The sequence below is a fragment of the Mirounga angustirostris genome, unplaced genomic scaffold, assembly GCF_029215605.1.
Source record: "Mirounga angustirostris isolate CCGP_5_RB_7025 unplaced genomic scaffold, mMirAng1.0.hap1 SCAF_3, whole genome shotgun sequence".
Classification (NCBI taxonomy): Eukaryota; Metazoa; Chordata; class Mammalia; order Carnivora; family Phocidae; genus Mirounga; species Mirounga angustirostris.
The window spans coordinates 107,450,673-107,474,942 of record NW_026991711.1 but is presented as its reverse complement, the minus strand read 5'-3'; the positions used below and the strand labels follow the sequence as shown (position 1 = coordinate 107,474,942).

The window sequence follows — 24,270 nt, the reverse complement described above, 5'->3', positions numbered from 1 at the left end:
GCCAGAAAACCTAAACCTTGAAGTTGCAAGGGTTTCTTAGGAGAAGTTGAAAAATACCACTTATATTCATGGGGCTATTCACAAACAAGTCAAAATAAAATAAAATAAAAATTCATAGGGGAGCTAAATTCTTACATTGCCCAGCTACATATTTACTTAGTATCCATTTATTTAAAAATTACCTTAAATGGGGATGCCTGGGTGGCTCAGTCGGTTAAGCGTCTGCCTTCGGCTCAGGTCATGATCCCAGGATCCTGGGATCATGTCCTGCATCAGGCTCCTTGCTTAGCAGGGAGTCTGCTTCTCCCTCTCCCTCTGCTGCTACCCCGGCTTGTGCTCTCTCTCTCTCTGTCAAATAAATAAATAAAATCTTTAAAAAAATTATCTTAAATGTTTCACTTTTTCACATAAACTCATCCATACCATGAGAGTTTGTTTTTTTCTTTAAAAAATATGTTTCAACAGCCGTGTGTAATCTCTGAAACATCAAGAGGTGGGGATATACTGCTTAAAGCTTATGATTTCATCTTCCATGTTATTCACTAGCTATCCAAGGCACATAAACAGACTCAAACACTTCTTTTTCAAAATCTTATTCAAGTGAAAGTAGATATTCTTACCATTTATCTCATTCTACCATTTATCTCATGCCCTAAGTTCATGGACTTAGTAGTTCTTTGATGGCTGAATGGAACTCCATTACCCAGACATTTTCATGATAATTCCCCTAGGGAATCAAAATAACTTTCTTAAAAGTGGTCTTTCTCTACATTTAACAGCCATTTAGTATAGTCTATAAGTAATGAAGTGTCTAACACTATGGGCAGTTGATTCCTCTTTTCTTTGTAAGGGTTAGAATGACAGGTTGCATTGACAAAGAAGCTAACAAAACGGTGAACTGAACAAAAGGCTAGAAAGCCAAATTACATACAGGATACTCTCATCTTGGGAACAAAAGATAAAATTGTGAATTTTTGTAAGTATGTTAACTGATAATGTAATTAGCTTGTTAATATCCAGCCAAAACAATAATAATAATAATAATAATAATAATAATAATAATAAAAACTTGGATCAACATCATTGTGTATCACATTAGGGGCAGAAAAGAATTATTTAAAGTGACTTAAAAAAAAGTATTTGGCCTCTGCATCAAGTATACTGCATTGTATGGACAAAAAAAAATGCAAAGGAATCTTAAACTGTGTTCATACACTTGTTTTTAATCATATTGGTTTTGCTAATTTGAAACTTGTATATATTGAGAGCAGGATAGATCAAATGCTTAGTTATTTTCATATTATTCACACTCAGAATTTTTAAGTAAAAGAAAGGAGATACAAATGTAGGAACAAAAAAAAGTAAATAAAAGTTCTGAATATCAAATTCATAAGTATCAATAAGAGGCTTTGATTAATCTTTCTCTGTCTAAAAATATATAATTCCCAGCTAAACTGATGACAGTCTAAAACTGATGACATCTCAGCATTATTAACTATCCCTAACATTCACATAGTGGCCTCTAAATACCATTTTCCAATTAAAGGAGACAAAACTCCTTTGAGTAATGTCCAGTTCTAGATCTGAGAAAGGAAATTGACTAATATCTTGTTAAGCCAGAACAAGACTATTAGCATAGTGTCTAGAATATATAAGAGCTAATTGAAGGGGTTTCTACTAATCAAAGGGACAACTTGGATATCAGAAAAAAGAAAAATGACTGTAATGGATTGAAATGCAATAAATGTACAAAAATACATGTGTTTACAATAATGCTTTTAAAAAACAAAAAGCTCATTAGTCACATTAGATGTCACAAAGGTATCCTTTTTTAGGATCCAATCAGCCAAATTCAGAATGTGGGGCATTCAATAGAACAAATGACCTAGTGTCTTCAAGTAGTAAATGACATTAAAACAAAAAAAACCAAACAAATAAACAAACAAAAACCTAGGAGAATGGGAAATATTCATTTAAAGAAACTCAAGCCAAATTCAAAGTGTAAACTTCTTTTAGATCTTTATTTTACCAAATAATGTCTTAATATAGTTTAAAAAATGAGAACTTTTTGGATATTGATCGGGAATGACTTTATACTAAGGAATTTTTGCAAATTTTGTGATATTGTTAATGTTCTAATACTATTGTTTTTATGTTAAATAATCCAGACTATAAGTGTGGTGGAGGAGGATATATGAAACATGAATAGTGAAGTGCTGATCATTGTTAAACAAGCATGATGGGCCCATGGGGTTCATTATTCTATTCTTTCTTTCTGTATGCTCTTAAGAGTCTAAAATAATAATTGAATAACCTGCAAATGTAGACATATACACTCATCAACAATACTGTGATTTATTTTAGATTAAAATCTTCTGATAGAAAAAGTATTTAGAAGTGCAATCTTCTATATTGCTGATAGTACAGATACACCAGTATGACTCATTATAGAACTGTTTTACTTAAATTGCTTTATTACTGAGATAATCATTCATTAATTCTACAAATACATACTGAGCAGTTATTTAAATCATGGCACAGTATTAGATATTTGACTCACAAGCACACATGATCCCCATCCATATAGACATGATCCCTATTCTACTGTAACTGAATTACATGTAATTTTAATTTATATTCCTTGTTTTCTACATTTGTTACCTCATTCATTCATTCATTCATTCATTCCATTGGCAGTTTTTATTAAGTGCTTACTATGTCCCAGCTACCATACTGAACACGGCAGATAAAATGGTGAACAAAACATATGAAATCCCTTTCTCATGACCAGTGCGTGGATATTTCTCCAATCTCTTCTACAACAGTTACCATTACATAGTTTACACCTCAGATATACCACATTTCTAATTATCCTTACACATGGAAAACCTTTCCTTAGATACTTCCATTTCTGTTTAAACTTCCTCTATGAAGCTTTTCCTAAAAACCTTGAGAATCCATACATTTAAAATTATATTCATTTATTTTGACAGATAATGCATTTTATTACAAGTGTTGGTTTAGGTGCTGGTCTTTCCTGTTAGTCTATGAGTTTATGAGATACAGGGAATAAATCTTAGTTTTCTTTGGATTTTTATTTAAGAAACTCTGGTAACTGGCAAACCCTCAATACTTGAGAAAAGAAGGGAAAAAGAAAAGCAGAAAGAAAAAAATCAATTATATAGCAGGCAGTCTAATTAAACTACCACCAGCAAAGAGAAAATTACAGGAATTTAGAAAGTAAACTCCCTTTCTTTACTTGGGATGACACTGGGAAGAAGCAGAGAGGTATAGTTTAACATGTTTCACTTACTGAGAGTTTTATAAACTGTGAGTGCTATACCTTTTGTGAAAAGAACAGACAAGTACATTTTGGCAAGAATAGAAATTATTTAACAACAGAAAAAAGTCATCCCAGCAAGACATTTCACTGGAGCATTCTGTATCAACCAGACTGGTCAGACCCAAAGAAGGTAAAATTTTAGCGGATCCCTTTTTTTGATCTCATAGAAAGAATTGAAAGGTCCCCAAAGACGTATCTACTACTGTCTTGTTTGACTTCCACATAAAATCTCTATGCAAGCTAGCAGAAGTGACAACTGTGACAGTTCATTTCACAGTTCTTTAGCAACAAATGCTGAAAGTGAGGTGAAGGATTATAAACAGCAACTAATCTGTGAAGGGACAGGTAGTGAGGAAAAGGCATGGGAAGAAGGGGAAAGGAAGGACACGCGGGGAAGTTTTGCCAACACAAAACAGATTTGGCTTTGGGTTCTTTGTTTCACAGTCATCCTGTCACTCCATTCCCAATGAACTGGATGTACTTGCTTAGACATAATTCTAAGCATCTTCATTGTCACCTATAATTATTAAAATTAAATTACCCCATAACTGTCTATTGGAAAATGATCGCCTCAGAGCAATTAATATGATGGAACCATGGGATCTATGCTCTTTTCTTATTTTTCTGTTTTATTATGACTCACAGAGACAAATGAAAACATAAAATTGTTATAGTTGTGCTATATAACCATGGATTTAAATGACCATGTGAGCTTCTTGTATGTGGTAGTCATGGTTTCTACACTTCTAGGTTTCTATTGATAAGGTTTCTAGCTGTCTTTTGGGCTTGTAGATGTTTGTCTAAAAGCTTTGTTATCTGCATTGTGTGGCTTTTGACAGAGAAATTGTGAAGCAAGTTGTTCCAAAGATCAGTTCCAGTGTTCCAATGGTCAGTGTATATCAGCAAAATGGAAATGTGATGGCCACGAAGACTGTAAATATGGAGAAGATGAGAAACACTGTGAATCAGGTAAAATGACTGAGCTGATAGTTAATTCAGATGATATTTTAACTAAGTATAATTTCAGTTTAGGCAATCATGAACAGAAAACGGTGGCAAATGCACACACACATTTACTATTTCAGAAATAAAATTCTAGAAATATTTGTAGGTGAATTCATTGGTGTGCCCTTTCTGTGTTTTGAAAGTGTTTTGGCAGGTAAGATCATTACTATGTTGGGGATCCAAGCACTACTCCTCAAAATTTGATTTTCCAATTTCTCTATCTTTCCACACCATTTGGAATTGTTTTTTCAAGATGGCAAAATGAAATATGTTGGAACTGTAAGTGCAATAAAAGGCAGGTTTTCAGTTATGGAAATGAAGGTTATGAAACAGAATGTAGTAGTTTCAACATGATACCAACTGAGAAATTTCTATTTCCATCTTGGTCCAAAATCAAAATAAAATTAGGAAGCAAGACCAGAGTACAGGAAAAGAACACCTAATTTATGATATATTCTTATCCCTTAAATATGGCTTTGTAAATATGCTCATTAAAAGTTAAATTTTTATACCTTAGGTATTTTAATAACATTATTTTACAGAAAAAAGAATTACTGGGAGAAAATTATGTTATAATCTATGTATAACCACAAAAGCATTACTTTGAGAGCCCAGGTGGGAGTAGCTGATGCAGGACACACACACATGTTGCTATGTCCCTGTACAATGCACATGGTCCATATTGCTAATTGATCACATCTTTTTTCTTACTGAATTTAGTCTTCAGACTCCATATGAATACAGATCCCTATGCAAACACTGCCAATTAAAGGAATTAAAACTCTAGGAAAAAGCTTTTTATCATCCTTGGAATAAGCAATTCAGACCACAAAGATCCTCATAGAAGTACATATGGCTACCTAGTGGTCCAACGTAAGGCCAAGAACCCTGGAGGTTTGAATGCAAGCCTAACAAATTCAAACCTGTAGACAAAGGCAACAATCATAATTACTATGTCAATTAATTAGATTTGGTACTGATAGTAATTTAAATATCTACATGTTATTTTTATTTTCTATGTCATAAAGGAATACTTCAGATTCTATAGATTCAGTTAATTATGTATATATTCATGTTTAAGACCCCCAAACAAAAATACTTGTCAGAACTTATGCAAATATGACATTTTATGTCAACATAGCCAGCTAGATTTATCATGGGGTCTATGAGACCATGCCAAGATGTCTACTTTTAGCTTTATATGGTGCGTATATAAATTAACATTCCCAAAGGTCACTAAATCCCATTACAATTTTAAAAATAATTTGAGGCCTTTATTTTTTGAATAACTTAATTTAAAATTATGGAAAATTCATTTAATTCTTCAAAACTAAAGAGATGGAAAATATCTAGATTTTTTTTCCTTCTTTCTTTAGTCTGGTGAGTTGAACACTTACTGAACAGGCTATTACATCATTTTTTTAGGTATATTTAATGAAATACAATAATATTGTGAAACATGTTTTAAATAAATGTTTAATATCAGATATTGAATATAGTTTAAATAATATAAAGTATTTTCATTACTGTCTATGAATTTCTTACATGCTTACATGTTTTATCTATCAAAACAATCATTCAGTTTACCGATTCTAAATCTTAACTTTATAATTATATTCAGCTTCTCCTACTTGCTCATCAAGTGAATATATATGTGCCAGCAGAGGATGTATTTCAGCATCTTTGAAATGTAATGGAGAATATGATTGTGCTGATGGTTCTGATGAGGTAAAATCTATCATTTGATTAAAATCTCTGAATTACATGAATTAGGTTTGGGAAAGCAAATGTAATAAAAATATAGTAAAGAGACAGATTCTTGATTCTTACACTGTCTAAAATGTTAGGACAAGTACACTGAACACAGTAATTGCAGCAAATACCTGAGTCTGCATGCTGTCCATATACTAAACCCATTATCATTTGTAGAGGTTATATTCATTAAGTCAAAATAAAAGAAAGCCCATGGTGTAATAAATCTCCAGTATTGTCAGCTGCATGTTTATTTTGCCTGTGACTATATCATTATCATTAATGAAAACTGCAGTGCCCATTTGTATTTGAACAGATGGACTGTGTGACTGAATGTAAGGAAGATCAGTTTCGATGCAGAAATAAAGCCCACTGTATTCCAATTAGATGGCTCTGTGATGGTATTCACGACTGTGTGGATGGCAGTGATGAAGAGAACTGTGACAGAGGTAAGGTCTGTGTGTGTGTATGTGTGTGTGTGTGTGCACGCGCGTGCTTGCCTGGAAATAAGAGAATGACAATTAAAATGTTGTGCAGAATCAATAGTGTGCTAGAGGCAGAGGATGGGATCATCAAAGGATTCTCTTTACCCATTCTTGTTTTGTTATGAAACATCCTGTTCTGAGTAAGCAAAATCTGGAAAATTTTCAGACAGAGTAAGTGTCAATCTTCATATGACAAAAGCAACCAAAGTACAGGTGTTTATTTTGTCCTGCCCTGAGCCTGTCCTCAGATTAGATGCTGGGTCAGGGATAGAGACAGGAGAAGGATGCAGGGAACATAACCTCTATAACCATTACTATAAAAGTATTTTTGGTATACTTTTCTCTTCCACATTGCTTGCCTTACTATGAAAAAATAATAACATATGGCATACTATATTACACATACTAATTTGCTAGATCGTATATAGGTTGCAGGTTGTGCCCCAAATTTCCTTTTTTGCCATATGGTTGAGAAAATGACCTACATTTTTTGTCAGTCTGGAAGACAGCTTTCAATTTTGTAGTGCATTATTTTCTAGCTATGTGAAAATATTTCCTAACAAATAACAACTTTTTTATTGTAATTCACTACATTAAAAGCAGCATTTGTTATTACTTTAAAGTTAATGAGATGAAAGCAAAGAAATTGTGGGGCGAAGCTTAAAATAATCACAAATTCTATAATTCTTATTATTTTCATAATGTTAAATATGTTGTTTAAATGCAACATTTTTTTAAGCTGCTTACAAAAGTCTCTCAATGGACTTTACATTTCAGAATATTTGGAATATCATCGACAGAGATGATACTAGATATTGACGTATGTTGCAAGGCATTTGAACATGTACTCAGGTTTTATACAGTTTAAATATACCTTCTCAACCACATGGTTGGAGCTAGAGAGCATAGTGAAATAAGTCACTCAGAGAAAGACAAATACCATATGATTTCACTTATATGTGGAATTTAAGAAACAAAACAAATGAACAAAGAGAAAAAAAGAGGCAAATCAAGAAACAGACTCTTAACTAGAGAGAACAAACTGATAGTTACAGAGGGGAGGCGGGTGGAGGGATGGGTGAAATAGGCAATGGGGATTAAGGAGTGCACTTGTAATGAGCACTGGGTGTTGTATGGAAGTAATGAATCACTATATTGTACAACTGGAATTAATATTACACTATCTGTTAACTAACTGGAATGTAAATAAAAGCTTTAGGGGTGCCTGGGTGGCTCAGTCAGTAGAGCGTCTGCCTTTGGCTTGGGTCATGATCCCAGGGACCTGGGACTGAGATCGTGTCGGGCTCCCTGCTCAGCCGGGAATTTGCTTCTCCCTCTCCTCCCTGCTTGTGTTCTTGATCTCTGTCTCTGTCTCTCTCAAATAAATAAATAAATAAAATATTTTAAAGAATCTTTAAAAAAAAAGAAAAAATAAATAAAATATTTACTTCTATAAAAATCTAGTCACTCAAAGAAAAATACCCTCTGTTTTTTTTTAATATTAGAGCAAACCTTTATGATTTGCTAAGATCTCCATCCCAAACCTGACAAAGTGTTGTAATATTCAGCAGAAGAAATCCTAGTTCTCATTTGGAATCTGCAGTGCCTTATATAGAGCCATAAAAGGTTACACTTCCCAAATAGCTGTTTCTACTTTGGTTAAGTTCTCACATTCACATTCTATCATTGGTCACTTTAGAGACAGCAAACTTTGTAGACATTCTGACACCAAAACTCTTAAATACAGCTATATTCTAAGACTTAAGGACAGTTAAGTTACTCATCTTTTTCCATTTTCTAGCTAATAAGCCCCAGCCCCTCAATTTCAGTCTCTGTCACCAGTCTGGCTCTTTTCTCATTGCTTCTTGCCTGGGCTCATGTAATACCATGTAATTGGACTCTAATACATTCTATTCACTGCTGCCAGGTTCATCTTACTGAAGTATAACTCTGATTATGTCAATGTTTGCTCAAAGTTCTTCCTTCCTGGTCATATACAAATATGGCAGTCAGGGTCACAAGAGAATGATTTTACTTTCCTACCCTTATACTCTATTACTTCTCTTTATGTATAATATATCCTAGCCAAACTGAAGAATAAATCTAGCAACATTTTCCATGCTTTTCAACATCTTTCCTGATTCCTCTGCTATTTCCACCATCTCAATACCTTTGCCAATAAAAATTATATCTATCCTTTCAGGTCCATTCAGTTGCTACTGTCTTCAACCAAATTGCAGGCTCTTATGGAATTTCCCTAGCAACCCTTTGATTACATTCCTGTTATCATATTCTTCCTTCTAGTATAATTACTTCTGTATTAGTTGACTAAGTTTCCCCTGTTAGAATGTGAGTTTCTTGATGTAAAAAATTAGGTATGCAAACAGAATGAGGAAATGCATTACAGGCAGTGGGATCATTATACACAAAGTCTCAGAGGTGAGAGAAAGTTTAAGTGTTTAGGAACTTTGAGTAATTGAAGATTCATGATATAGAATTTGGTTTTACTATTAAGCATAATGAGAAGTTTTCCAAGGCTTTTAAAGAGTCTTCAAATATTTTTTCAAAAGGAGAGAGTGGTAGAATTTGTACTGTATAATAGCACAAAGAATTTCCTGAAATGAGATTCAAGAGATCTAGCTTCTTGTCTTACTTCTAGGAGCCTTTCTATGCTCATTTTTCATACTATCAAATCCAACCACAGTGAAATGTCACCAAGGGCTGTAGGAATATCTAGAAAGTGAGTGTGTGTGTGTGTGTGTGTGTGTGTATGTGTAAGGGCAATCCTGTCAGGATTTATATATTTTTTAAATTTCATAAGAAATTTCATAAGAAATGTTTGTTTGAACAGAAATTCCAGGTTAAAAATCAAACATTACAGTAAAAAAAAAGAAAGAAAGAAACAAAGAAAGAACATTATAACATTTGAAATCTGAGTTGTCTTTTAGATTTAAAATGACTCTACTAAAAGTTTAAGCTTACTGATTAAAAAAGAGTTGAGAGACTTTAATTCAATCATTTACAAATGTGTCAAAGCTCCCCTTCCATCAATACTCATGTTTCTAACTTTCCTTGGATTTCTTTGCTGCCAGGTACATTCCAATGAATTATCTTGGTGGTTAAAGTATTTGATCCTGTATGGATGTACCTTAAGGTATGATTGAGTTCAGATTTCTAGTATTTAACTTACCTCCAGCAAGTGGTTTAGGTACTAGATAAATGTACTTCAAGACATTGAGGAAATGGAATGCCAGAGTAAACATTTGTCCTGTTAAATCTTACTTCATTCATCCTAGATCTGGACACATGAACTAAGTATCGGGGGCTGGAAGGCAATAGGGACACAGGAATATTTTCCAAGTGAATCAACTTTACTAGTTTACTTTAAAAAGGTGAACCCCCAAATACTGTGGAAATAAAAGCAGCATTCATATTTTTAAAGGTAAAACATGTTGCCTCAAGGAAACTTGGTGTTTGTTTTGGTCTGAGCTCCCAAACTTTATTCTTCTTAGCAATTTTGTTGGGCAAGATTGAGAATTATTCTTTTTAGTAATCATCAGCTCAAAAATGTGTTAACTCTTTTTGAAAATTGTAAAATATTATCATATATTAAACTCTCTTCACCTAAATGAAAATGGGAACTCTAGATGCTTATTTTCAGTGATGATGGCCTGTCCAGATTTCTATGAACCTGCCAAAAGCTCAGTTATATTTAGATGTAGGTTATTGTTTATATATGTATACACACACTTTTATATTTTTCTAATAATCTTCTGTTGAGCTTATTAAGAACATGACTAATGACTAGGAAACTGAAATTTTGATCCACCTAATCTGTTTATACCTTTCTTGTTGCTTATGTGTGCCTTATGCCATTTTAAAATAAGCATTTTATGTAGACTCAAGATGTCATGGTAGCCCCATGATGCATTTTTTTAAATGCAAATTCATTTACACAATAGGAAGCCTTTAGTGAGTTATCACAAAACATTTGCCTTGTTCTACATTGTGATTTCATTTATATTTCTCTTCTTCTTAATAAAAATAGTAATATGCCCAACACTCTTACGGGGAAAATTATGTTATCTAATGTGATACCTTTGGGAACTCATTTTTTTTTTCCTTTTAAAAAGACTGATGTGCTACAAATAGAATTCTCTAAAATAATCAGAGAATGTCAAGAGTTCACAAATTTTGTTTGAATATAATCCATTGTAAAATGGAACATGCAATGAGATTTAGTCATGAGAGAATCTTTATTCTGAAAGAATATAACTTTCATATTCCATGGATTTTGATACTGAATTAAGCAAATATTCACCTCCTATCAATATTCATATCTTAAGTTTCTTTAATACTAAAGACTGTACATGTGTATCTTTTTATTGTTTTCAGACAGAGTTGTTAAGTGGTAATATATTTTCTTGCATGGGTTTTGGTAATTGAAATTATTGTTAGAATTAGGACATTTTAAAACTGAACATTGCAGAAGTTGAAAGAAAGGGGCACCCTAATGCCAGATATTATATTGTCAGTCTTACATGGTGATACTCACCCTGGTGGACTCACCAAGGACTTGCCTTTTTCCATATTTTAGAGTTTGCTGATCTTCAGAGATGCCAATGTAGGATGTGCCAGTTCTGTTAAGCATTTTTGCAGGAACTCTTAGAACTGTTCAGATTGATATCACTGTAACATCTTGGCCTCAGCTTCAACTATTACTTAAGATTCTAAGCAATCGACCTATACTTCCCTAATCATCTCTCTCTACCATGAACCCTATCAAGTTTTTAAAATGTTGAATTTCTTCCTCACCTTATACTTCACAGAAATAATTAAAAATCTTGAGCTTTATTCAATATCTGGTCACCAAATTAACAAATCTATCTATTGCTGTGCCTAGCCTAACCTTTCCCCCATTCCTCCCTCTTGAAATGGGAGACTTGTTTCACCTCCAGTCGAAGGATGATCTTTTTAATTTAGTTTAGATCTCAAATCCTTCACAATTTCTGGATTCTCAAGGAATTCATTGTATCAATTAGATTTCCTTTCTTTTTTTTTTAAGATTTTATTTATTTATTTGAGAGAGCGAGAATGAGAGAGAGTACATGAGATGGGGAAGGGTCAGAGGGAGAAGCAGGCTCCTCGCTGAGCAGGGAGCCCGATGCGGGACTCGATCCCGGGACTCCAGGATCATGACCTGAACCGAAGGCAGTTGCTTAACCAACTGAGCCACCCAGGCACCCTAGATTTTCTTTCTTCTGTATCTTCAAGCTTAGTTTGTCTACTGAATTATTCTCAGAAGGACTTAACATATATCAGATACCTGTTTTACTCCGTACAAGCTACCAGGCTCTCTTATTCACCTAACTTCCTCCTTTCTTCCTCGCCTTTAAGGCCAAAGTCCTGAAAGGGATGGATGATTACAGTAACTACTACTCTTTCATCTAATAATAATCAACTACAAACACTTCACTAAATCCACCACCAGTTCACTGAACCTCCTCTCTTAGCATTATATAAATGTGCTAACTACTACCTTGTTGTTGGAACATTTCTCAGGTATTTCTCCAACAACTCTGGTGACTTTTTCTGTCTCTTTGGCAGACTCCTCCTGATTTCTTCTGTTTTGTTCTAAATTTCAAATAACAACTATATTCTGATTGTTCCCAGCTATATATTTACAGCTAAGAATCTATCTTATATTTTAGATATATTTATCCACTATCCTATTAAATATCACTACATGGTTGTCTTCCTAGTATCTTAAATGAATTGTGTCATTATTTCTATTAAGCTTGCCCCTCCTGCTCTATTCCTTTATTTTTGGACAATACCAACATTCACTAAATGGTCCAAATAAATAAAAAATGGAGTACTATGTTTGACTGCTCATTCTCCTTGCCACTTTCATCTTTTTAGCCATCAGGTCCTGAGGATTCCATTTCCTGAAGCACTTTCAAACACAGCTACTCTAAATCAAGTACCAACAGTTCTCTTCTGCATTGCTGTAACCCCTCTTCAAATTGGCCTTTTTTCCTCCAGCCTTGGCTTTACTCTTGCTACCTTCATTTCCAAGTTCTCCACATTCTAGCTATTGTTAGCATGCTAAAATCCAAATCTCATTCTGTCATTTGCTAAATTAAATCTTTGCTACTGTCAGTGAATTATTAAAGATTTGTATAAAAGTCAAAACTCAACAAGATGAGCTGTTTGACCCTCATAAGCCTAGGCTTATTATTCCCTCCAGAGTGCACCCACAAAATGAACAATGCTTCCTTCCAGGATTTTCTAGTCTCGCAAAGATGAACACTATCACTCCCCAGCCCCATGTTTTAATAAACATATCTACTTTTAAATATGTTAATACCTTCAGTCATCAAATCTATCTAATATAGAAACCATATTTATTATCTTATGTATGAGGTTCAAATAGGTAGTGAAATTCTCTGAGAGCAATCTTATTTATCTTAATTCTGAATTCCCATCAAGTTACTTTCCCCAACGATTGCAGTTTCCACTATATATTATTACATATCTAGACAAACAACCAGAGCTTACTAGTATTTTGGTTCCTTTGCATATGATAGATATACTTAATTTTGAGTGAGCATATCTTTGTATTATTGGTGCTTTGTATTTAATTGTGAAAAGAGAAAAATGCAAACATTAACAAAATACACAAAAAATCAGGTACACTACTGTACAATTTTTATAAGTATAACTGTAATATTTCACCACATCACCAACTTCTAATTCTGTTATAAAATTAACTGATTATCTGTGATTGCAAAAACTTTTTATTGGTTATTCTGTCCTCAGCAATTCAGTTTGTTAGTTTCCAGATATAACTGAATTGAACTATCTAATAATTTTGAAAGTGTTTTTCTTTCCAGAACAATACAATTTTTACATTGAAAATTAATACTATTTAAAATCTAAGTTTCTTTACAGTACAATGAAAAGTATGTGAAATGGAAGATAATTTATATTTGAAATCAAATTTATATTTGAAAACACTTTCTTCTAACATCTTACCCGTATTTTCTAAAGGAAATATAATATACTTGGGTAATATCAGATTGTTTTGAAAAGTAAATCATGAGTAACTTAAAAAAAAAAAAAGTTTGGATACTGCTTGTCCCTAGTACTGTACAGGAAAAAAATATAAGGAAGTGAAAAACTAGATACTGTGCTAAGATAACTAGAGGAATATGTGTCCTGTTGACTGGCATTAATTATGCTACATCTCTATGTCTCTTTTTCTGTTTTGTTTTAAAATAAAGGAGGAAATATATGTAGAGCAGATGAGTTTCTCTGCAATAATTCCCTTTGCAAACTACATTTCTGGGTGTGTGATGGAGAAGACGACTGTGGAGACAACTCTGATGAAGCCCCTGATATGTGTGGTATGGCATTTTATGTGGGTCTAGATTATACTCTCACCTCCAGATCTAATGTACTGGTGTGAATCAATGAAGTGGTGAGGTAAACCACAAAGTCTGCCATCCTGGGGTTAGGTAGAGACAGATACAGCTTTTGTTCAGGTAATAAGAGATTATCCCGTCCAAAGTTGATGACTTTACAGAGACGCCCCCTAAATCTGAACTTGCACATGTCAACACTATTCAAAAGATAGTTTATGGTCTGTAGAGTAGTTGAACTTTTGAATTGTGTAAGGTTCATATAAGGACTTTGGCTTTGTACCAAATTGGTTATTTAGGCTAAAACATTTTTTTCTTGGACAGAGAAGTACATGGAAAAAAATGTGAATAATAAAATCATGTAGTTCCACAAATTACCCACTACTGAGACCAATGTTGTTCAGAGAAGGGAGATACATACGGAGATAATATGTAAATATATTGATATATTTTAATATGCAAGCATATTGATATATTTTGTTATGTAAATATATTAATACATTTAAATATATTATGTTATTTCTTCATATCTATATTATAAATATAAATATATTAATATATATTTAATATATATTTAGACCTAGGCAGAGAACTGAAGTTAGGAGTTATATAACATTTCAATCTGAAAATCTTAACAAAAGTTATTGCTTCTTCAAATTCAAGTTACTCCTGACTCTTGAAAATTGTCAGGGGTGTACTTATGCAATCAGCAACTATAAATATCTAATTTCATATCACCAAAGTAAAGGATTTCTTATAGGTAGCAAACATTTTTAGTCTCTTCTTATTCTATCTAATCTCAGTAAAAAAGTATTTTACCTCTAACTTAAAGAAAAATACTACTACTTTGGATATAATTAAGTAGCACATCAGGTGAATTAAAGAAAACATAGCATGAGTGCATATACTTAAATTCCTTGTTCTATTTGGTGCACTAAGTTAAACCAATATTTTTTGATAGATGATGACATTGACTATTGATGTTACAATTGAATAAAAAATCCAAAACACAGAGGCAGCTTTATTTTTAAAAAGATTTAAAACTTGGGCACCTGGGTGGCTCAGATCGTTAAGCGTCTGCCTTTGGCTCAGGTCATGATCCCAGGGTCCTGGGATCGAGTCCCACATCGGGCTCCCTGCTCCTTGGGAGCCTGCTTCTCCCTCTACCTCTCTCTCTCTCTCTCTGTCTCTCATGAATAAATAAATAAAATGTTTAAAAAAAAAAAGATTTAAAACTTAAAAATGACAGTCTTTGGGAAGTGTTCTCTATAGACAAAACTAATGAGAGACATAACTAAGTTTCAGTTTTAGTTCTACATAATCTTACACAATAGATTCTAGAGAATCACCAGAGATTATATTATTTCTGAATTATAATCCATGGAAAAATATGAGTTTTTATACCAATATCAAGCCAGAACCAATTATTTTTATAAAGTGTGTATATATAGATATAGATATAGATAGATAGATAGATAGATAGATAGATAGATAGATAGATAGATAGATATGCACATATATATATTATTTTTTCTAACCTTCATTCCACTTCAGCACACAACTAGTGAGTGGAGTAGGAAATGGTTGCTAACTAATTAACCATGTGAGGCTCCAGGGTCACATCCCCAGGACTATTTCTAGGGCCAGGAAGTGATTCTCAGTGACATGCCACACAGCTGCTGGAAAACCTAAAATACAACCAGCTTGATTCTGTGCATGTTTTTACATTCCCCTAGGTCATCAGTATAAACATTGAGTCAAGCTGTTATGTACCAGGGACTGTGCTAAGTAATTGGGATTTAAAAAAAAAAAAAAAAAAAGACAACACATGGTTCTCTTTGACAAGATCCTTTTTTTTTTAAGATTTTATTTATTCATTTGAGACACAGAGATACAGAGACAGAGAGAGAGCATGAGCAGGGAGAGAGGCAGAGGGAGAGGGAGAAGCAGTCTCCTCGCTCAGCCAGGAGCACGATGTGGGGCTCAATCCCAGGACCCTGGGATCATGACCTGAGCCTAAGGCAGATGCTTAACCGTCTGAGCCACTCAGGCGCCCCTCTTTGACAAGATCTTATTCTGATTATACAAATCAGATTTTCATACATTATATTTCAAGCAATGGTGGAATTAAGTAAAAGGTACAGATAAGATGGAGAGGAATAAGATGAACTCTGCCTAAGGAGGAATTCAGAAAGCTACAGTTTGAAGAACCCAAATGAAAAGATAGCATAGCCATTATGAACAGCATAGGGAAAAGTATCATTCATTCATTTAATAAATATTTGTTAGGATAGATACTGTTATTATTTTGGGGAATATAATGATGAGAGAAACAGGCATGGACCCTGATGTCAGAGAACTGAGAATCTAGTGGAATAGGGATTCAAATGATTTCAAAAATATATGGTTACAAATTATGATATGTGCATTGAAGAAAAAGTAGAGTAAGTTATAAAAGTATAGAACAGAGAGATTTTATTCAATCTTGGGTTATGGTAAATAATATTTGAGTTTGAGTCTGAGAGATATATGACTGCCAAGTAGGTGAAAGGGATGGGGTGGAGGGAAGGTGGATGACATAATGTTGTAGGCAAAGGAACCAAGATGCAGACAAACCTGAGGCAGAGCAAACCATAGCTTATTGGAGGAACTGAAAGATCCATGTGCTTGGAGAGTACAGAACAGGGTAGATACTGGTTTAGGATGAAACTGAAAACACAGAAGAGTCTGGAATCTTGTGAGTCTTCATAAGGATTTTTAGATTTAGCCTAAAAGTAATTAAAAATACTAAAAGGTTTTGGGGCACCTGGGTGGCTCAGTTGGTTAAGCATCCGACTCTTGATTTTGGCTTACGTAGTGATTTCAGGGTTATAAGATCGAGCCCTGTGTTGGTCTTTGAGCTGGGCATGCAGCCTGCTTACGATATAAATAAATAAATAAATAAATAAATAAATAAATAAATAAATAAATAAATAAATATTTTTTTTAAAGAATATGAAAAAGCTTTAAGTACAACAGACATATAGTCATATTTATATTTCACATATACTGGATAAAAAGGGGCAAGGCTAGGTAAGATAATTGATTGCTAAACTCTAAGCAAGCCATGCTACTAGCTTGGGTTAAGATAATGATAGCACGTGATGGCAAATATACACAGACTTGAAGGTGATTTGAAAAGCAAAATAAATTGGATTAAATAATAGATTAGATATATGGGGCAAGGGAGAGGAAGTTACTAAGTATAATTTGTAGGGTGTTTGTGCTTGTTCAGTTGAATACATGGGTAACATTCGAAGAGGAACAGTATTGCAAGTAAAGATTAAAAGCCTGGTTTGAGATACGTTTGAGGAGACATTCACGTATAGATTTTATGTAGGCTCTAGGTATTTGGTTCTAAAGCTTAAAAAGCTGGTCTAGAATTATAAATTTGAGAGAATAAAATGGGGTAATGAATACTATGGACTTTGTAAGACTTAGGATTGGGGGGGAGTAAGGCATAAGAGAGGAAGGAACTTAGGATAGAATATCGAGGGCCACCAAACCTCTAAATAAATATGAGCAGCTGGAAGAGACTCAGGTGAATTACCACAAAATAATTTGAAAAAAAAAAAAAAAGTATGGCAAAAAAATACCAAGGTAATGAAATGTATCAAGAAAGATGGAATGGTTCCTGAAAAGATAGGAAAAAATGAGTTTCAGAGCAGAGGAAAACTTAGTTTTATTTATTTATTTATTTATTTATTTATTTATTTATTTATTTTTTGGGAAAACTTAGTTTTAGATATAAGTAGTCACCCCTTCTCTGTTATTAAAAATATTGACATGAATTGATAGACTATTTATAGATGCAGGTGGATGTCCAATTATATAATGTGATAACAAATTCCCCATCATTTTATTTCTACTTTTTAATATATGCCATAGGAAGTATATTCATATATAGAATATGGAAGGTTGTTATTATAAGAAATTTTGAAAGGAATGCAGATTTGAATCATTATTGCAAAGGGTAAGAGAGTGACATACTATCTTTTTCTGTATCTATATCCATATCTATCCATTCATATATACATATATATCTGTATTTATATCTATATGCAGATATAGATATATATGATTTCCAAGTAATATTTAGGGCCCATCTGGCATTAATAAATATTCATATTTGTGATATCAGTTGGTCTTGTGGCATGATCATCTGCAACATTCCTGGTTTTCCCAGAATGCAGACATTTGAATAGCAGATGGTTTTATTCATCTAAGCTTAAGGTTTTGTTAGATAACTAAATGAAAAAGAGAAAAAGGACAGATAATCCAGATTATTTGTACTAAAATAAGTTTCTGAATAAATTCTTAGAACAGTGTCCAACATATAATAAGTTACCAATAAATATTTGTCAAATGAGTAAATTAAAAGATGGAGCATGGGATCTAATGTCAATGGAGAGGGAAATAAAGACAAAAACACTGGAGAATAGGAAAAGGTAGATCTATCAATGGGCTAAAGTTTCACCTAAGACAGAAAAAGGATTTAATGAGACTGGTTGAATTAAAAATTTGGGAAAATAAGAAATACTGGGCAGAATTTGTAGCATTCAAATTAGTGACTTTGTATATGAAGCAATTGTAGGAAATGGTATATCCAGCTGCACTTACATCAGTTAATGTTCTTATCTGCAAGCAACACAAAATATCATTGGCTAAATTAAAAAGATAAATTTATTGAAATCTACCAATATTCACAACTTTCTAGGATAGTTGGTGGCTTAGGTGAATTAGAGTAAAAGGTCATTGGGTATGAAAAACTCAAGGAGCTAAGAGGTACAGCTATTAGTTCGTTTGTTCATGTGGATGTTGAAGTCATCTAGGATGTTGAAATGAGTTTGGATGGAGAGCAATAATGATGAAAGAAGGTGCTACAGTCATTAGTAAACTGGGGAGGGGATGATGTTTACAAGTTTGATGAGAAAATAGCAATAAGAAAAATGAATAATCAAATGACTGGCCATCAAAATAATAGTTTTTGTTTTTAGTTTATTTTTAAAAATAGAATGTGAAAAAATTCTGAAAGCTAAAGTAGGAAATTAAGGGATATTTAAACATAAGATAATATGGGGTTTGAGAAATGGAAGAGATATTCCTAAAAGACCTAAAGGGGAGGAACTATGCTTGGAGTGGGAACTGGATTTGAATTAAACCAAGGAGGTCAGGCAAGAAGAAGTATGGCATATTTAAGGAGCTAATAAAGTAGTATTGCTAGAATATTAAGAGTGACAAGGGATTTGTCAGTAAGAGTGGCATGGACAAAGTAATGATTAGTCTATTATGCCATGTGAAGTATCTTAAATTTTATTCTGAAAATGCTGGATAACTATGGAAGAGATGATCAGATTAATGTGGGTTGTTCTAAGGTGGGTTGTTCTGGTGCCTTTTGGAAGATCTTAGGTTGGGCAATGAAACAGAGACATTTAGGATTCTCTTGAGGTTTTCTCTGAAAGAGATAGTGAAGAGCTGAGCTATTGTAACTGGTATGTATGGAGAGAAAACAAGTTTGGGGACTGTATTACCCGGATTTGTTGACTAGTAAGAGTTGAAGGTCAATAAGAGGAATGCATTTAGAATAACCCCAGATGTGCAGCTCTGATGTGCTACTAACTCAACCATGGAAATAACACAAAGCTTATGTTTGGGGAGAAGGAAGTCACGGGAATATGATAAAGAATGGAGCTTTGGACTTACTGAATTTGAAATTCCTGAGGAGATAACCTATAATCAATTGTGAGACACTAGAATTAGTGAATTGAAAGTCTTAAGGGTATAGTGTCCAGTAAATCCATGAGAATGAATGAGAATATTAGCAGAGAATTCAAGAGTGAGAAGATCAGGAAACCAATGAAAGCGCCCTGGAATATTCCACATGTAAGGATAAAGTGTCATGAGAGATGTTTCCTACTCTAGGGGTGGAAGTCTTCAGATTAGATAATGATAGAAAGGACAAAGGTAAAATTCTCTGGCTTTCACTGTTGTCTCTTTAAGACACACACACACACACACACAGATACATATACCCACAAAAATTAAACATAAATAACAAAGATCACCTATGTGACTTAAATACATATTTACACATTTGTTTACAGAGATACAGAGTAGGAAATACAGTTATAGTATTGTTGGGACATTTTTTTCACTGGATGACCTATTTTCAGATTTGGACCTGTAACATATGCTTTCTCAAGCTCTATCCTGTGTGAAATTGCTCTTTCAAATAGCTAAGTGTCCTGCCATGTTGTATAAACCACAGGCATAAATTAATTTTGTACACCAAGTGAAGTCAGCTAAGATAAGGCATCTGGAAATGAGACCATGAAGTTTGTCTCTTTTTCTTACTTTATTTCATTTCAGCTGTGCACTCTTTTCTGTAGTTAATATAAATAACGAGGATCATAGCTTCTATTATCACATATTTTCTAGTACGTACATGGAGGCAATTTCCACAACAAAAGATATTCAGAAAAGCCAGATTATGGATTTGAAAAGAAGGAAACAAAAAAACAAAACAAAACAAAAAAAGGAAGACAAAAAAGGGGGGCATGGTTCCACATAAGTCAGTGTACCCAAAGGAGCTGCTTTGCTTTTTTCTTTTTTTTCAGTCAAATTTCTTTGCCCACCCACAAGACCTCACAGATGCAGAAATAACAGAATATGCCTGCAGCCTGAGCAAATGTGCAATGGGATTGATGACTGTGGGGACAACTCAGATGAAGATCACTGTGGTGGTAAATCCATTTAATGTGAAATAATTGATTCAGTTACAGCTATAAGATAATATAATGGTTTGGGGGCTCAAAAAATTAAAAAGAAATATTTTCCATGTGGCATGTCTGAGGGTAATTTTTTTTAGACCCTTGCTCCTCTGACAAGGTATGAAAATAATCTGCTAGCATTCATTTGAATAGTAGAGCTGTGTAGCTTTATCCAAAGTCTCTACTAGTCTGTAAATCTCCATTGATTATACAAACTTTTTTCAGAAAATACTGCATGAGAGAAAAAACATAGTGGTTTAAAAATGTTCTCTGTTAAACAGCTCCTTGAGGGGAGAGTGTTAATAAAGAATGTGTGTCTGTATACACAATCCCTTCTTCACAATTCTGAAATTAACAAAACTCTTAAAACCAAATGCTTTACTAATGTAGGTGGCAAAATCATTTGGTGACAAACCCTGACGTGAACTGGTCTGAAGCAGTTTGTATTACTTTAAAAACAAAGTCCCACTTAGGGTGAATATTCAAACATTTTCCTGTGGAAATACAGTGTTACTTATTATAGGGTAAATACACTGTTACTTTTCTAAAAGTCCAGAATTTCAGAATTTTTTCATTTGGCCCAAGAGCTTCAAAGAAAGGATTGTGGAGCCATATTTCTGATAGTGTTTAGTAAAATCTTGAATGTGTTAATGTACTCAATAATTTGTTTTGATTCTATGAAGCATTAATCATTTTTTAATGACTTTATAGGTAAGCTTGCATATAAAGCAAGACCATGTAAAAAAGATGAGTTTGCTTGCAGCAATAAAAAATGTATCCCCATGGGCCTGCAGTGTGATCAACTTGATGACTGTGGAGACGGTTCAGATGAACAAGGCTGCAGAATAAGTGAGTTTATTTTCTGTTAAAGTGTAGCAACATGCAAGTTCAATTTCTGCTTCAACATGACTAAAATTTGTCTACTGATGTGAGAAAATATTGTTCTTCAAAAACGACTTAAGTATACTTTCTTTTTGGTAAGCCCTTGCCAATGCAGTCTTAGAATGCCACTTAAATTAATATCAGAAAGTATGAGGTGGGAAAGTTCGATTTCACAGTGAGTACCCTTCTTAGAGCTGAACCTGAGATCCCAATACCCAATTACAGACTTTGTTGTCAGCAAAGAAGTCTATATCCCTTAATATTTTATTTTATAAAATATAAATTTAATATTTTTGATTCTTACAAAGGTCTTAGTAATTTATTCAGCGTTTTAAGATTTTAATCCATTGCCAAGTTATTCTTAAAGAAGACATTATTGTTTTATTCAATTGGAGTGTGATGATATTTGAGTTATTAGACCTTGGTTATTTTTGTGTTTAATGTTTGATATCTCATTTTTCGTATTAAGAAAAATAACCAAACTTATGACTCTAAATTTGGATTGCTTATAAAAGTCATAAAATGTGTCCTATTATGGGGTCTTTCACTTTTTCTCATTTATGCATCCCAATTGTTCCTAACTGGGTTGATGAAACATTACCCACCTTAATATGGCCACATATATCTCAACTGAGGTATAATTCCATTGGTGTGCTTTAATTAATTATAAGATATTCAAGAGTCAGTGGGGATTAATAACAGTTACAATTCTGATAATTAAAGTTTTCATATTTCAAAATAATTTGATGTATGTAAGTAAAATAGAGCTAATTCAACATCATTTTTATAATAATTGTCCCTCTCATTTTTTTGTGCATTCTAAAATGTTTTCTGGAATAGGAAATAAATTATGAAATTGCAACTACTATGCTGGGAATGGCAAATAACACATAACACTAACTTGTGTAACAGCCTGTGACCACTGGAGCATGTTGCTCCTCATATATATTTCCAGGCTAAAAATATTTAAGAACTAATGATTTAACCTACTTGTTTGAGTAACAGGTAGTACCCTTGGTTGAATTCCTGAATACTAAATTTAGGTTAGCATTTGATGCCTACATTTCTAGTTAGCATCTAGGAAACCTTTTGGTTCCTAGAGAAGAATGTAGTACTCATACATCGTACCATTGTAATGATAGCTTGTCATTAGAAACATTGACTCTTGACTTCCTTTTACAAAGTAATATACTTCAATACAGCTGTAAATATCAGCTATTGGCAGTTTGGTCTAAACTACATTCAATGTAAATAAGCTCATTTTTTTTTATCTGCTTCTATACCTTTATAAGAAATGATGACATATAGAGAGAAGATCATAATCTTATAAATTCAAAAAAAGTTATCTATGGAATAATAAATATAATTTTAAATTAAGAAAAAAGGTAAACTCCCACTTCAGGAATTAGAATTATAGTAGTTTTGATGGCATTTTTAAATCCTAGCTCCTGCTGAATATACCTGTGAAGATAATGTGAATCCATGTGGAGATGATGCATATTGTAATCAAATAAAAACATCTGTTTTTTGTCGCTGTAAGCCTGGATTTCAGAGAAACATGAAAAGCAGACAGTGTGAAGGTATAGTACATTTCCTCAACAGCTTGCTCTTAAATCTTTAGGTTATAAAAGACTCACAAGGCTGTTAAATTGTGAGATGACATGGGATTGATTTTCATCAGATTGGTGTGTATCTACGGGATACCGATTTACCTACAAGAGTGACAGTCCCTGGGGTCAAGAGCCTGTTTGTTTGTATGGCTAAACTAACCAGCTCTGAGGCTACAAAGCCTTTTCTATAGCAGATTCAGACCTGCAGGAATTTCAATTGTACTGTTACAACTCTGTTTTGAAATGCAAATAACAACATCGCTGGTTCAGGAACTACTGGAGAATTAGAGGCACTTCAGGAAAGAACGTGTTTATGATGACCCATTTCTCTTGAGCTGTGGTATTGGGGCATTGCCCTAGGTAATTCACTTTTAGAGAATGGTGGCTTTTGTCCTAACACCACGTCTCAAACAGTGCTTTATATTATCAAGAGTGCCTTCTAAAATTCAAAGACAGGATCTAAATAAATCTCTGTCAACTTATTTGAGATCAGGATCTCATAGTAAATTATAGGTAAATATAATATACATCGAGGCTTTAGCTAGAGAGCCATGAAATATAGACCTCTATGTGCTTACTGCCAGTTTCTCCATTAAAGTTGATATTATTGTGATTAGAGCCAAACCTAAATTGTCTAAGTCTGGCTTATCTAGGGTAAATTCAAGTTGTAAAATGCTTTCACCTACCAGCTTCCTTCTCTACTGTCCATGTTATTCTTGGATAAAGAAAAGTGATTTTGCATTGTGTCAATCAAAATGAGATTATTGAAATGAATTAATTATATTCACCAAACAGGGAAAGAAGTGTGGCCATGTCATATTCATGTACATTTTGAATTATATACTTGTTTGAATTATGCATGGCATTTTATTTTTACATTAACATGGAACACTGGAAACTGACAGCCTAGGTTTCCCTACTTTTTTTAAGATTTATTTATCTGTTTTAGAGAGAGCAAGA

At 33.4% G+C, this 24,270-nt stretch overlaps 1 protein-coding gene across 1 annotated transcript in view; it reads left to right on the top strand.

Annotated features, from left to right (window-relative positions):
* LRP1B (LDL receptor related protein 1B) overlaps positions 1–24,270 on the top strand; it is a 1,839,752-nt gene that overhangs the window by 1,700,447 nt on the left and 115,035 nt on the right. The window contains exons 69-75 of the mRNA XM_045868938.3: positions 4,183–4,312; positions 5,970–6,076; positions 6,417–6,549; positions 13,872–13,994; positions 20,666–20,791; positions 21,530–21,667; positions 23,146–23,280. Coding sequence (XP_045724894.2) covers positions 4,183–4,312; positions 5,970–6,076; positions 6,417–6,549; positions 13,872–13,994; positions 20,666–20,791; positions 21,530–21,667; positions 23,146–23,280 — 892 coding nt within the window. The remainder of the gene's footprint in view (positions 1–4,182; positions 4,313–5,969; positions 6,077–6,416; positions 6,550–13,871; positions 13,995–20,665; positions 20,792–21,529; positions 21,668–23,145; positions 23,281–24,270) is intronic.